At 32.4% G+C, this 15,823-nt stretch overlaps 2 protein-coding genes across 2 annotated transcripts in view; one reads left to right on the top strand and one right to left on the bottom strand.

Moving 5' to 3' along the window:
- Positions 1-5,717: 5,717 nt before the first annotated feature.
- LOC135847083 (DC-STAMP domain-containing protein 2-like) lies at positions 5,718-12,808 on the top strand. Its single transcript, XM_065366483.1, has 12 exons — positions 5,718-5,893; positions 5,984-6,129; positions 6,211-6,346; positions 6,687-6,837; positions 6,966-7,125; positions 7,211-7,332; positions 7,432-7,564; positions 7,645-7,858; positions 11,798-11,951; positions 12,040-12,208; positions 12,296-12,457; positions 12,533-12,808. The coding sequence occupies exons 1-12, from the start codon at positions 5,763-5,765 to the stop codon at positions 12,775-12,777; spliced, it is 1,923 nt and encodes a 640-aa protein (XP_065222555.1). The 5' UTR covers positions 5,718-5,762; the 3' UTR covers positions 12,778-12,808.
- Positions 12,809-12,845: 37 nt separating this feature from the next.
- Positions 12,846-15,823, bottom strand: part of LOC135849034 (ATP-binding cassette sub-family G member 1) — a 94,833-nt gene continuing 91,855 nt past the window's right edge. The window contains exon 11 of the mRNA XM_065369171.1: positions 12,846-14,035. Within this exon, the coding sequence (XP_065225243.1) occupies positions 13,697-14,035 (339 nt within the window). The 3' untranslated portion in view covers positions 12,846-13,696. The remainder of the gene's footprint in view (positions 14,036-15,823) is intronic.

Raw genomic sequence — 15,823 nt, 5'->3', positions numbered from 1 at the left:
TATGTGATATGATATTCACAGTGAACTTGAAATTGTACTTTAAAGGCTATTTGAATGTTTGTAATTATTTAATTCACTTTCCCAATCATAATTAAGTGCACAACATCAATTTCCATTAGTTTATTGCATTTGTTTCAGAAAAAATACAGAATTTAGTATTGTCCAATAGTTGGATACACTCTGCCTTGCGGGTTTTTGAATACTTCCCGCATTTCGTAAAGAACCACCTTAACTTTTATGTTGGAACTAGTTGAACACTTCATTAGTTCGAATATAAGCTATACACAACGCGAAGTTAATTAGAAATTCAATGTGAAAAGAAGGAAGAACGAACAAAAATACGTGAAATCGCGAACACATTATTTTGAAAACAAATTTCGCAGAAAAAAACAAGCTGATATTTTGCAGTGTTACCAATGAATACTTTTCCAAAATGTGCGGTTCGAAAACGATTTTGTTTATCGTTCAATTTTTTAAATTCGTGTTTTAAATGTGAGCTCTCCAGCAGAATTTTATTATACTCATTATACTCAAAAGAAAATTGGTATTTTTGATTGGAAAATCAATAATATATCCAAAATTCATTTTAAAAGTGAATAAAAATGGAAATTGAACAACAAGCAGTGTGTCAGGAGCAAAACACAAAATGAATTGACGATGACAAATATTTTTTTAAAAAAAAAAGGAAAATGGAAATAAATTTCAAAAAATATTTATTATAAAAATATTTCTTGAAAAGTCATAACTAACAAGGGAACCTCCACCTCTTGAGGTGTCACACTCCGATTTGAACGGGACCGCGATTTTTAGAAAGAGCATAGCCTAAAACCCCAAACCAAATTTTCAGCAGCCCCAAGTTCATTTTTCGATTTTTATTTTTTGGTGAATTTTTGAAAATTCAAAATTGACTGTTTTTGGCAATTTATCTTTTTCTTTTTAAAGTACGTACTTGATCAGTAAAAATGGCCAAAATAAGTCCCAAAACAAAACAAATATTAATTACATAAATCCAAATTTTACCATTTCCAGCCATTCTGAAGCTTCCAGCGCGATTTTTCAATTTCTCCGGAATTTTAAATTTGCTCCAGAAGGCGTGAATATGAAGTTGTGCAGCTAAAAATCGAGTTGTATATTACACTCGACCTGTTTAACGAGTTTATCCACATTTGAGCCAATTTTGAGAGTGACACCTCAAAAGTGGTGTTTTGGCCAGATTTTTTCAAAAATTATGAAATCCAAAAAATCAAAATTTTCCCGTTTGTGTGGAAATTTTCGAAATTCACGCGAATCGCTGTGTTTTGTCGTTAACTAACCCCCCAAATCCAAATTTCACAATTTACGGCCATTCTGGAGCCTCCAGCGGCTCCAGCGCGATTTTTCAATTTCTGCAGAATTTTGAATTTGCTCCAGAAGGCGTGAATATGCAGTTGGGCAGCTGAAAATCGAGTTGTGTACCATCCTCGACCTGTTTAACGAGTTTATCTACATTTGAGCCAATTTTGGGAGTGACACCTCAAGAGTGGTTTTTTGACCAGCTTTTTTCAAAATTAAAAAATCCAAAAAATCAAAAGATAACAGTTTGTGAGGAAATTTTTGAAATTTCTGCGAATCGCTGTATTTCTTCAAGAACTAACCCCCGGAGCGCCAATTCTACCATTTCCAGCAGTTTTGGAGCGAGAGTGACACCTCAAAAAACCACTCTTGAGGCGTCACTCTCAAAATCGGCTCAAATGTGGATTAACTCGTTAAACAGGTCGAGTATAGTATACAACTCGATTTTTAGCTGTCCAACTTCATATTCACGCCTTCTGGAGCAAATTCAAAATTCTGGAGAAATTGAAAATCGCGCTGGAGGCTCCAGAATTGCTGGAAATTGTAAAATGTTGATTTGGGGGGGGTTAGTTACCGACAAAATACAGCGATTAGCGAAAAAATTTCAAAAATTTCCTCACAAACGGTTATCTTTTGATTTTTTGGATTTTTTAATTTTGAAAAAAGCTGGTCAAAAAACTACTCTTGAGGTGTCACTCCCGAAATCGGCTCAAATGTAGATAAACTCGTTAAACAGGTCGAGTATAGTATACAACTCGATTTTTAGCTGTCCAACTTCATATTCACGCCTTCTGGAGCAAATTCAAAATTCTGGAGAAAATTGAAAATCGCGCTGGAGGCTCCAGAATTGCTGGAAATTGTAAAATGTTGATTTGGGGGGGTTAGTTACTGACAAAATACAGCGATTAGCGAAAAAATTTCAAAAATTTCCTCACAAACGGTTATCTTTTGATTTTTTGGATTTTTTAATTTTGAAAAAAGCTGGTCAAAAAACTACTCTTGAGGTGTCACTCCCAAAATCGGCTCAAATGTAGATAAACTCGTTAAAGAGGTCGATTATAGTATACAACTCGATTTTTAGCTGTCCAACTTCATAGTCACGCCTTCTGGAGCAAATTCAAAATTCTGGAGAAATTGAAAAATCGCGCTGGAGGCTCCAGAATGGCCGGAAATTGTGAAATTTGGATTTGGGGGGTTAGTTTTGCACAAAATACAGCGATTTGTGTGTATTTCGAAAATTTCCACACAAACGGTTATCTTCAAAAGTAGTGGTAGTGACAGACACCATTTAAATCAGTGGTAGTGACAGACACCGTTTAAAATCAGTGGTAGTGACAGACACTGCTCAAAACCAGTGTTTGTGACGGACACTTTTCAAAACTAGTGGTAGTGACAGACACCATTTAAATCAGTGGTAGTTCTCAAAACTTTCAAAAAACCAGTGGTAGTGACAGACACTGTTTAAAACCAGTGGTAGTGACAGACACTGTTTAAAATCAGTGGTAGTGACAGACACTGTTCAAAACCAGTGTTTGTGACAGACACTGTTTAAAATCAGTGGTAGTGACAGACACTGTTCTAAACCAGTGTTTGTGACAGACACTGTTCGAAACTAGTGGTAGTTACAGACACCATTTAAATCAGTGGTAGTTCTCAAAACGTTCAAAAAACCAGAGGTAGTGACGGACACTGTTCAAAACCAGTGGTAGTGACAGACACCGTTTAAAATCAGTGGTAGTGACAGACACTGTTCCAAACTAGTGGTAGTATGTGGCTAAATTCGTTAAACAGGTCGAGTGTAATATACAACTCGATTTTTAGCTGCCCAACCTCATATTCACGCCTTCTGGAGGAATTTAAAATCGCGCTGGAGGCTCCAGAATGGCTGGAAATTGTAAAATTTTGATCTGGCGGATTAGTTACGCACAAAATACAGCGATTCGCGCAAATTTCAAAAATTTCCTCACAAACGGTTATCTTTTGATTTTTTGGATTTTACCGACTTTGCCGTGAAACGGAAAAGTAAGGTATTGTATTTGTCATGATGGTTGAGGATTTGGATGGGGGTGGATTTTCTTGACGAATTGAAGTGTGCTGATCACGATAAGACGTATGACGCAAAACGAGAGAAGTTTATATATATATATATATATATAGGTATATATATCAATTTATGCATAAATTTGTGTCACGCTGAACTCAAAAGCTCCGAACTTTAAGTCAAAACTGATGATGGCAAAATATTGCTTTGATACTGAACTAGAGAAATTTTTAATTTGGTCGAAATCGGTTCAGCCGTTTACGAGATATGAACGTTTAAGTGTGTTTCAACGTTATGGATAAGCAGAAATTTGTGTAAACCCTTATATCTCGCAAACGGCTCACCCCCAACAAACAGATGTGGTGGTTAGGGTGTGTAGGTTGCAGATTGGTGCGCCGGAGGTCGGGTGTTCGAATCCCGCGCGAGTCAAGAGGAGAAAATTTTTTGTTGATTTTTTTGTCAATTTTTTTGTTAATTTTATCCGTCCAAATCAAAATTTTTCAAAAATTTTCAGTGTAATTTTTGTTTTAACAAAAAACATTAAGTTTTTGGTAAATAGCCAGTAAATTTTGATAATTTTTGTTTTTGGTGAATTAATAGTAATTTTTAGTAGGTAAATAAAATGATTAGTTATTTTTGGTGAATTACTCGTAATTAAAGTTGGTCGAAAATTTTGGTAAATTGCTTGGGTAATTTTTGGTAAATTGGTAAAAACCTTTGGCAGTAAATTACTGGGGTAATTAAAATTTGGTAAAAAATTGGTAAATTAGTGAGGAAATGTCTGGTAAATTACTGAGGCGAATGTTGGTAAATTGCTAAGGTAATTTTTGGTAAAATGGAAAAAGTCGGTAAAATTGGTAAATTAGTGGGTAATGTCTGGTAAATTACTGAGGTAAATGTTAGTAAATTGCTGGGGTAATTTTTGGTAAATTCGTGAATAAACTTTGGTAAATCGGTAAATTTGGGTAAATTGGTAAATTTGGGTAAATTGGTAAATTTGGGTAAATTGGTAAATTTTGGTAAATTGGTAAATTTCGGTAAATAGCTAAATTTCGGTAACTAGCTAAATTTCGGTAAATTGGTAAATTTTGGTAAATTGGTAAATTTTGGTAAATTGGTAAATTTTGGTAAATTGGTAAATTTTGGTAAATTGGTAAATTTTGGTAAATTGGTAAATTTTGGTAAATCGGTAAATTTCGGTAAATCGGTAAATTTTGGTAAATCGGTAAATTTTGGTAAATTGGTAAATTTTGGTAAATTGGTAAATTTTGGTAAATCCGTAAATTTTTGGTAAATTTGTTTATTTTCCTGTATAACAAAGCAAAGTCGGTTAATCTTGCCTACTGCGCAAGATGTTTTTTTATTTTGAAAAAAGCTGGTCAAAAAACCACTCTTGAGGTGTCACTCCCAAAATCGGCTCAAATTTAGATAAACTCATTAAACAGGTAGAGTGTAATACACAACTCGATTTTTAGCTGCTCAACTTCATATTCACGCCTTCTGGAGCAAATTCAAAATTCTGAAGAAATTGAAAAATCGCGCTGGAGGCTCCAGAATGTCTAGAAGTGGTGAAACTTGGATTAATGTAATTAATATTAGTTTTGGGACTTATTTTGACCATTTTTACTGATCAAGTACGTACTTTAAAAAGAAAAGCATAAATCGCCAAAAACAGTCAATTTTGAATTTTCAAAAATTCGCCTAAAATCGAAAAATGAACTTGGACTTGGGTTCCCTTGTACTATAAAAGGCTGCAAGAGCAGAGTTATTTTTTAGGAGTACAAATCCAATGCTCTTGCAAAGTGCTCAATGCCTAAAGGCAAAGGCCAAAATGTAGCATGTGGCTACTCCTAGTTATTTTTTTTTTCATTTTTTGAGCAACCTGACAGCTATCTAGGTAGATCACACTATTAGATATCCAGTTATTGGCTTAAATAAAATCATAACAATCGTCGAACCTACTTCAAGAGCATTTTTTGGTATATTTTGAACACTTTATTTTCAAAAAATAAATAAAATTTTCGGGCAAAATTTCTTTTTGAAATTACATTTTTTGCCCAAAAGTGGACATCAAAACTTTTCATTCAGTAAACTTTGATTTTTCAAAAAAAAAACCAAAAATCTTATGAAAAATTTTTGTTTCAACTCATTCTTACGCAGCCATTAATTTTTTAATCGGTACAAATCAACGTGGGGAGGGGGTATGATTTGGAGAAAAATGTGGTTAGAAAAACGAAAATTTTAACATTTTTGTAAATTTGTTCAGCTTATCAGTTTGTTGAAAAAACATCGTTTTAATTGTATTTAATTAATACTCGAATTTCCATTTCAATTAACTGTTCGATTGTTCGTTTTACTCGCCAAAAAGTGATTCAATCAACCCATCAAAATGCATATGATAGCAATCGGCAAACTGATCATGATGAGAGTCAAAGTCTACAGACTAATGAGAGCTAAAGGTATAGCCCGAGGAAAATCTTACCTATCTTTCATCGATAGACTTCACTACTGGAACGCCAAGTAAGCCAGATTCTCTCCAGTATAGTATCTCTATCTTTCCCTGCTGTAAGTTGTAACCTTCAATGAAATACGATGCGATGAATTTTTCAGATGGCTGCATTGTGGCTGCATCAAAACACACTTTCGTGTGAATCGAGATAAACCTTACATCATCAAATTGTTCAAAATGTACGTGACGATGACAACTGCAGGCACATTTCCGCATTTTGTATTAACAGCCATTCTAGGGTTTATTGGTAAAAATAGGCTGCGTAGTTCCATTTCAAATTAGGTTATTTTGTGATCGCATATTTTGACTAGGCAATAATCTTTTACAGGTGGAATTATACTTAGCTATGCGTATTTTTTCATGAGCGCTGTTGTCTTGGATATGTCAACGTACTCGGCATTTTATGTTAGTGCCTTTTTGTGTATTTTTTTAACCATTGGAATGGCCTTTTTTGAAGGCGTAAGGTAATGCAGATTTCAAAGTGTAGGTAGTCAACCCAAATTACACAAGTCTAAATAAATGGACTTCTTGATAAAAAAAAATAATAATAATAAAAATATCGACAAAAATTGAATAGGATCTTTTTTATCCGTCCATCACAGTTTTGTAAAATGGCAGACGTAGACTTAATTAAATTTGAGTTTTCTGCAAGATTCGAGAATTATAATCCCATAATTTTGTCCCTTCAATTTTTATAGTCGGTAGTCGGTGTGACTGCTTACACTTGAGTAATTTAAGTTCCTTTATTCTAAAAGTAATTTTAAAAAATAAATAAATAAAACAACGTTACCTATATCGAAACAGATGCGTTGTAATGAGCGTATTACCAGAAACATGCACTTCGAGAGCTCGAGCCATGCTGATCTCGATCGCTTTATTCCTTCTCATTTCAGGACCCGGATCAAATATCCTATTCAACACCAGACAACTGACTGACACAATAGCTTGTACACAGGTATACAAACCAATAATAAAATTTTTATTTATGCTATTTTATATTCAAACATCGTATTTTTTAAAATTAATACAACTTCGATACATATTTCAGTACACATCTACATACCACAAAAATTCTGTCTATAGGAGCAAGTAGGAGCAATCAGTCACAATTTGACCGAATTGTACAAAAAACCAATACGAATCATGAAGCAGGGTATAAGTTACCTAATGAAATCAATTAAACCAGTCATAGATAAATTGAAAAGCATTGTTTCGTGGATTAAAGATGCAGTATTAACAATCGGTAAGATAATTATAATCAAGATTAGGTTCATTAAGTAGGTATATTTTATTTTCTAATTCAAAATATTGTAATGTACATATTTCAGCTAGGATTATAAAAAAAGTTTCCAAGTGGCTGGCTGTATTCAAAATCAATTGCCATACGATAGGAGGAATTCCACTTGAAATTTGTACAAGAACCATAGACAAATGGTTAAAAAGTTGCGAGGTAAAAAAAAAACAACGCGAAATGTTCAATAACGTCTAATAATACGAGTTCCTTAGAATCTATGTTCTTTTATAATTATTTGGAATTACGGCTATTTAGGACACGTTCTGGAAAGAAGTGTGTAGTCCGATCAAGATCCTTACTTGGATTTGCTTCCCTTTCAAAACTATCGCTACAATATGCGCTATTAAAAATTTTATCAAAGAGAATATTTTCGATGTTTTGAAAGCCAGTAAGTTTTGATAAATTTAAAAGTTACGAATTACATATTCCTATTCGATGAAATTAATGTAAGCTTATTTTATTCAATAGAAATTAAAGACCTGGGTCATTTCCTGAAAACAATCTTCTACGTGAAGGTCTCCTTTCACCATTCTTACAACTTCAAGACAAATCAAAGTAAATCGTTGAGGGATGTTTACAAAGGTGTTCACGAGAGTCAGAAACAACGTTTGCAATTCTTCCTAGGTATCATACATTTCATGAAGTTCGTGTTGGGCATGTATATAGCTTATGTTTTGATCACGTAAGTTTTCATTTGTACTTACCTATGGTAATGAGAGAAAAATGTGTTACTTAGTAAATTCTCTAAAGGCTGAATGAGTCTTATCTTAGATTTAAGTGGCATATATTTTTCAGAATAAAAGCCCCAAAAGCCCCACTGCCTGGCGAGGATAACAAAAAATTTGAAAAATAGGTACCTACTTAGTGAGTTGAAGAAAAAACGTTTAAGATTTCAAATTGGTAAAATATACATTTTATAAACTTCAAGTTTATAAATCCTCTCTCCCTCCCAATCCAAAAAATTGAAATGAAATTTAATTTCTTACGCCATTTTTATGGGAGGAGATACGATTTTCAAGAGGGACGTTTCATTTAATAAAAAAAAATTTAATAATTATCATTATAAATAAGAAATTTAATTTTAAAAATTTCGCATATTTTTTACATTTTTATTTTGTTTTTATGCTTTATTGAATTTCCTTGATAAGCTTGAGGTCGTCTCTTTGAGGAGGATACATTTTTTTTTGTAAAATTTTCTCTCAAGAAATGATTTTAAAAAATGAAAAGAAGTGAAATTTGTCAAATCGCTTCACCACTTATTAGAACTTAGAACAGGGAGGGGGGTGACGTTTTTTGTGAAACTTGTTTTGTAAAAAAAAAACATTCATTTTTTCATAACTTTAACTTATTTTAAATGCTCTTTTCTTTTTGCAAACAACCATTTTTTTCAAAATACGAGGTAAGTAAGTATCTATCTCATTCAACTTCTTAAAAAAAAAAGTGAAACATGAAACATGCAGAATTTGTTGAAGTTGGAAAATTTTCAAAATTGAAATTCTAGTCAACATCTTATGAGCTTGCGCCATTTTACTTTTGAAGTGCCTTAAATTTTTCGGGGTAGGTTCTTTCCTATAAAAAATGATATGGAAAAAATTTTCAATATATTTTTAAGAATTTGGATACCTAATTTGATTTTGGTAAATTTTTGGATATTTTTGGAAATTTTTACAGTTTGATTTGATGTTTACCAGCACCACATTCTCTCCAAGAGGGGGGGGGGAATCTTGATAATATATTTTACGCCAAGATGAAGGCCAATTGTCTTCACAAAATCTTGCTCTATGTTTGTGAAAAAAATATTGAAATTTTTTTCTGAATTGTAACGATTCATTTTCAGCTTTGTTCTTCAGAATTTTTCTACTCGAAATTGTGATTTGGAAGTTCGAAAAGTGTTTCAGTTGTCATTCAAAAAAAAAATGATTGCTCAAAATCATAAAATTTCAGAAATTTGTGAATTTTTGATTTTTTGGTGTTTATAACATTTTTTAAATGGAAATTTTAATTCAATTTGATGAAGGGGTGGGGCCAAAATTTTTCGCAAGTTGCCTATTCCACGTTGATGAGAATACTATAAAAAATTTTCAATTTTCACTTTTCACTTTTGAAAATGTCCCTCAACTTTACCAGTTTTTTTCACTTAAAAAAAAATTGCCTCTTTATAAACTTAAATCTTACTTTTTATTATTTGAGCTGCTCAAAAGTCTTTTGAAACTGTTTTCTCTCAAAACAGACTGTAGAAAGTTAAAATCAAGCATTTGAATTTGAAAAAAAAACGTTCATAGGTACCCATTATTCAACATTTTTATCAATAAAATTCGTTCATTCTTAATTTGGGCCAACTTTTCGTCATTTTGAACTACTTATTTCGTTTTTACAGTTCCTAATTAAAATTTATAGAATTAAAAATTTGTCACAATTTTTTTTTGTAATTTTGTAAATGTTTTGAAACATTTTTTAGTTAAATTTTTTTTGAATTTGAATTTGATTGATGTTTTACTTCATTTTCCGAATTTTTGTGGATGTAAAACTCGTATTTCATTTAAGTCCTCTAAAAATTCTCAGAAAATTTCTTCATTGAAAAAAGGGCTACTTACTTGAAAATAACATGATTAAAACTTTTTTAAAACCCAAAATTTTTAAATTTAGTTTGAAAGGAGGAGTTGCGATAAGGCCATTTTTTGGCACCAGCTAGTTATCGACTAAACCACTCTTAAAATGCTGTAATAAATGAACGAAATACGAATCCGTGGTTAGTTAACCCAAAATGACCATTTTTTGGGCTCCAGGGGTTCCCAAAGTTGCAAATAAAAAAAATGTATTATTTTTTATTTTCAAAAACTTTTTTGGCATAAAATATCTGTTAGAACCAAATAAACGTTATGTGAGGTGATTTTTTTACTAACGACCCTCGGGGGCAAAAATTGAGGGGGGATTTCAATTTTTTGAAAATCTTGGAACCGCCATTTTGGACCTACCCCTTCGAACCCCGCTAAAAAGCTTTTCACAGTTTATTAGTATCTGAAAGACCTCCATCCTACCAAATTTTGAGCTAAATAAAAATTTTCGCTGGTACTCAACAATCCAAATTTCCAATTTTTCGTAATTTTGATATTTTGGGAACCCCTGGAAAACTAGAAACCTGCGATTTGCGCCAAACGTAACGTTTTCAGGTATATATTCAATAATCTGGATGAAAAAGTTGAATTAAGCTCCCTGCATATTCGTAATTTTGGAACTTTCTTTCAGAGCCCCCCACTTTAGGCACTCCTAAAAAAAGACGTTTTATGCATATTTTTTCAAATAAATTGAAGAATTTACGTTTGAAACACACTAGCAAGTGCTCGATAATTTTTCATTTGATTTTTCCTGTAACTTTAAAAATTGAGCTATTTTAGGTCAAATTCTGGAATTTTTGCTTCGTTAAAATCATGAAAACGTTATTTTAACGTCTTTTCGAAGAGTTAAATCTCAGAATTTGATCCAAAATAGCTCAATTTTGAAAATTACTGGAAAAATCATATGAAAAATTATCGAGCACTTGCTAGTATATTTCAAATGTAAATTCTTCAATTTATTAGAAAAAATATGCACAAACGCCATTTTTAGGGGTGCCTAAAATGGGGGGGACTCTAAAAAAAGGGTTCAAATCAAAATTACGAATATACAGGGAGCTTAATTTAACTTTTTCATCTGAATACTCGAATATACATCTCAAAACCTTACGTTTGGCGCAAATCGCAGGTTTCTAGTTTTCCAGGGGTTCCCAAAATATCGAAATTACGAAAAATTGGAAATTTGGATTTTTGAGTACCAGCGAAAATTTTTATTGAGCTCAAAATTTAGTAGGATGAAGGTATTTCAGGTACTAATAAACTGTGAAAAAGCTTTTTAGCGGGGTTCGAAGGGGTAGGTCCAAAATGGTGGTTCCAAAATTTTCGAAAAATTGAAACCCCCCAATTTTTGCCCCCGGGGATTGAAAGTAAAAAAATCACCTCGCATAACGTTTATTTGGTTCAAACAGATATTTTATGCTGAAAAAGTTTTTGAAAATAATACTCAGTGGTTCCTAAAATTATTTTGTTATTCAGAACTTTGAGAACCCCTGGAGCCCAAAAATCTGTCATTTTGGGTTAACCAACCACGAATTCGTATTTGGGACATTTATTACAATATTTTAAAAGTGGTTGAGTCGATAACTAAGTGGCTAACGTTTTTCTAAGGTTGATTGAATGAATTTTAATTTTCTGAATACCTGTTATGTTTTTTTCAATACCTATTGAACTCGATTTGAATTTGACTGATTTTTGATCTTTTTTTTTTAATTTTCCACTTGAAGTTTTATTTCTCATTTGAGAGGCAAAAGTTTCTCTCAAATCCGCTTTCTCTCTCTCTGTCTCTAAAAAAAAACACACAAAAATTTTTCAAATTCAAAAGTTCCATTTTGGCAATGTTTAGTGTTTTATTATTATTTTTAGGAATTTTTGGTCAATTTTAATCCTTTTTTTCTATTTTTGAGACTAAAAAAAAATAGAATAAAAAATTTTCTTGTTTCTAATTCTAAAAAATGCTTCCTTTATCCTATATGTTTTATTCCACGAAATGCTTACCTATTTCATTGCAGAGCTTTCATCTATCGATACAGATTCTTCTATCAGACTCGTTATGATAATCGTCACGTCAACCAATTTCTCATAGATCTCGATACGAAACGGGCCACCATCAATAGACAAACTCTGTTTCCATTAACAGCATCAGAAAAAACGACCTATGTCGCAGTTAGTACCTTTTAAAAAGATCATTTCTTAAGCAACTTCGTTTCACCGCAATAATTTTAATACCTATCTAATCCCATTCCAATTGCAGCTTTCTTCGCTGAGATTAACTGCATTAGAACGTAGATCATTTCTGAGGGGATCAGTTTATTTAATTATGGCTTGTTTGAAAACTTCTTTTATTTTCTTGATAGACGTATTCTTATTCTTCATTTTGGATTTGGTGCATAACCATGGCAGAATATCATTTTACTTTGGAAGTAAGTCAAATAGGTACCTACCTAAAATTGAAAAAATTACGATCTGGACTACCTGGAGATATTCAATTGGTTCAATTACGATTCCAGGAGATAAATCGATATTTGGAGCTGAAGGAAGTGGATTTTTTTACACCCTGTATAGTCTGTTCAATAACTTATTCAACGTATTCGATATCGAACTACGTTTTGATACAGGCCCCTGCCTACCTCAAGCTATTCCTGTTGATTATCTAGTCTACCAAAGAATCGGTAGGTACCTATCTAAGTTATAAAGATCTTCTAACGATGTAATGAACTGACTCAAATCGATCATTTTTTTTGCAGCAGTTATAATGGGATTTGCATGGGTCATGTCTCTAATGCAGCCATTCGCTTTACGTTTTCGTAACTACGTTATGTCTAATTATTATCCGCATATAGCTCGTCGAAGAGCAGTTTGGCTGTATAATCATATTTTACAAACTAGGGGAGTCTTTTCGCAGTACGTTAGACGCACCTTGTTCACTAGAGGAGCAATTGGATTACGTTCTGAGAAACCGGATCCGTATAAATGGCTCATTGCCAGGTAGATATCAACACATTACGTATCGAAACTCTCGCCAAATTAAAATCAAAACAAATAAAAAGATCAACGAGATGATGAAAAATTATTTAATTTACAATATGCCCATTTTATATAACCAGTTCAGGGCATATAAGATTACAAGGAGGATACATAAACAGAGTTATTTTATTAAATTATCACATTTGACCGGATGACGATGAAGTTGAAAAACTTGACCAGGGAAGTAAATACTTATAACTTGAACATTTGTATTTTTTTTCTCTTGCAGGTTCCCCAGATTATATTTTTTCTTACCGTTTCGTAATCTATTCAAAGAATGTATGGTATGTGGTTATAAGAACCCTACGATAAGATGTGCTACTCCAGAATGCACAGGCACCTACGATAAAGAATGTTTCGCAATCATTAATTACATCTGCCTGCTGTGCAACATGCCTCAGAATTTCAAAGGCTTAGATGTCAGCGAAGAGGAGTAAGTCTCGAAACAAATTGCACTTTTAATATCTCATCTTTCCATTTACGAGTAATTCGCGTTCTCCATCTTCGCAGAGACTCCGATGGCGAAATAACCGAAAAACCAACTCCACCCGAATCACAACAACAAAATCCATGGTGGAAATTTTGGATCCAAGTATCACGAAGTGATTCGTCCATCGAGATGGAAGAGGGCAAAATAGGCATACTCGACGATCCCAGTCAACCTTCATCCTCAAGACTTGACCAACCTTCCACTTCATCGTATCAAAGTTCCGAGCCTGGCTCTAAAGACTACTTCAGTGATGAGTGGAGACGAGACGACTGGGCCAGTTTGGATGACTTTGAGATCCCTAATCCGGATATGGCAGCTTGGACAAGACCACATTTCACAACCACCATCAAGACACCTTTATCGACGCGCGAATAAATAACATTTTTTAATTTTTTTATCTCTTATTAAGTCTATACCAAATACAAAACGAAGTACTAATATAAACTAAAACGCAAATGAAACAAATGTAGAAGAATTCCGTGTACATTTCGAAATCTTTCACGTCCATTTCCACTAGAAACTGGCCGGCGTACCGAAAATGGCAATAGGTTTGATCGCACGGTAACAGCGATCTTTTCATACCGTACATCGAGTATAGTAAACTATGATAAGAAGATCTTACGAAACTAAAATAATGTAACCATTTGAAAGTTGCAGGAATATCGGCTAATCGGATAGCGAATCCGAATACCGAAAATAACACCATTAAGACGGGGCCGATAAATACGGATATCTGCAAAAAATAAAAAAATAAAAAAATATTAGTTGGAGAAGTACTCATAATGTTGAAACGTTCTTGAAAATTTTAGTCATTTTCTGACATGGAAATTCTAGAACTTCTAGTAAGTATTCACAATTCACAACACGTGCATAATGAAAAGCTTAGAAAAGATAACATTGGTACAATTTTTTCTTGAGGATTTAAAATTTCAAAGTAGAAATTAGTGTAAATGTAGCTTTGGACAGCTCTAGCTTGGTAGGTATTCGGATCTCTTCAAAAATGAGAAAAATAACATTGAATGAAACAAAAATGTTCCCAAATCAGTTTCGGGATGGTTTCTATTAATTTTTCAAACAAACAATCAATCAATTAAAAAAAAAAAAAGTCCAAGAGTTAAACAAGGAATTCAAACAGGAAACGAAATTGTAGCCTAATCTTTAAAAAATCTATGGCATCCCAATTTTTGAACCAACCAGCAAATGACAAAATTTTGGACCCTTTGAACCAGTTTCAAAAATGAGTCTAAAAAATGACAAGTTCAAATCTAAAAAAAATTTTTTGAGCTCAAATTTTTAAGAAAATAAAAACAACTAGGTACCTACTTGGAAATCATTGAACTGGTTTTATTTCATGATAAAATAAAATAAAAAGGGACTATTAACCTTACTTTCAAAAAAAAAAAAAAAGATCTGCTAATTTCAAGTTTCCTTTTTTCTTAGTTTCACAATTTTTGAAAAATTATTGAGAATTGGGTTTTTAACCACTGAACCGGTTTCAACAATTCAAAGAAAAAGTAAATAAATCTAAAAAATGACAAGTTCAAATCTAAAAAATTTTTTTTTTGAACTCAAATTTTCAAGAAAAATAACTAGATACCTACTTGGGAATCATTGAACTGGTTTTATTTCATGATAAAATAAAATAAAAAGGGACTATAACCTTACTTTCAAAAAAAAAAGTATCTGATAATTTCTTTTTCTTAGTTTCACAATTTTTGAGAAATTATTGAGAACTGGTTTTTTAACCACTGAACCGGTTTCAACAATTCACAGAAAAAAATCTAAAAAATGACAAGTTCAAATCTAAAAAATTTACTTTTGAACTCAAATTTGTAAGAAAATAAAAACAACTAGATATTTGGGAATCATTGAATTGGTTTTATTTCATGATGAAATGAAATAAAAAGGGACTATAACTTCACTTTTAGAAAAATAAAAGTATCTGCTAATTTTTTGCTCTGTTTTTCTTAGTTTCACAATTTTTGAAAAATTATTGAGAATTTTGGTTTGTTATAACCCCTGAACCGGTTTCAACAATTCACAGAAAAAAATATCAAATATCAAATTTGTGGTACTTAGTGGCCTCAGTGTACTGTTTTGACTTCATTTCAAAATTTCAATGTTTGAGCCAATCTCGACAACCGGTTTGGAATGGAATCACTGAACTGGTTTTCACGATGAATAAGTAGGTAATTCAAAAGAACCAATTTCGAGTAAAACAAAACAATGTAAATAATGTACGCTGAATTCACTTTGATTTCTCAATTTCAGAGGACATGTTGAGAATTGGTTGGCAAACCACTTAACTGGTTTCAAGAATTCAGATGCGAAAAATGAAAGCTTGAATTTGATACGCAGGCTGATTAGTGATCTCAGGACACTATCTTGACTTGATTTTAAGATTTTAATTTTCAAGAAAATTTTAGCAACCGGTTTGGAATCAATGAACTGGTTTTGAAACTAAGTATAATCCATAAGAACCAATTTCACGTTTAAAAAACAAAAAGAAAACTAAAAAAAA

Source organism: Planococcus citri, chromosome 5, assembly GCF_950023065.1.
Source record: "Planococcus citri chromosome 5, ihPlaCitr1.1, whole genome shotgun sequence".
Lineage (NCBI taxonomy): Eukaryota > Metazoa > Arthropoda > Insecta > Hemiptera > Pseudococcidae > Planococcus > Planococcus citri.
Note: the sequence above shows the minus strand (reverse complement) of the source record. Positions and strands in the feature narration are given on the sequence as shown.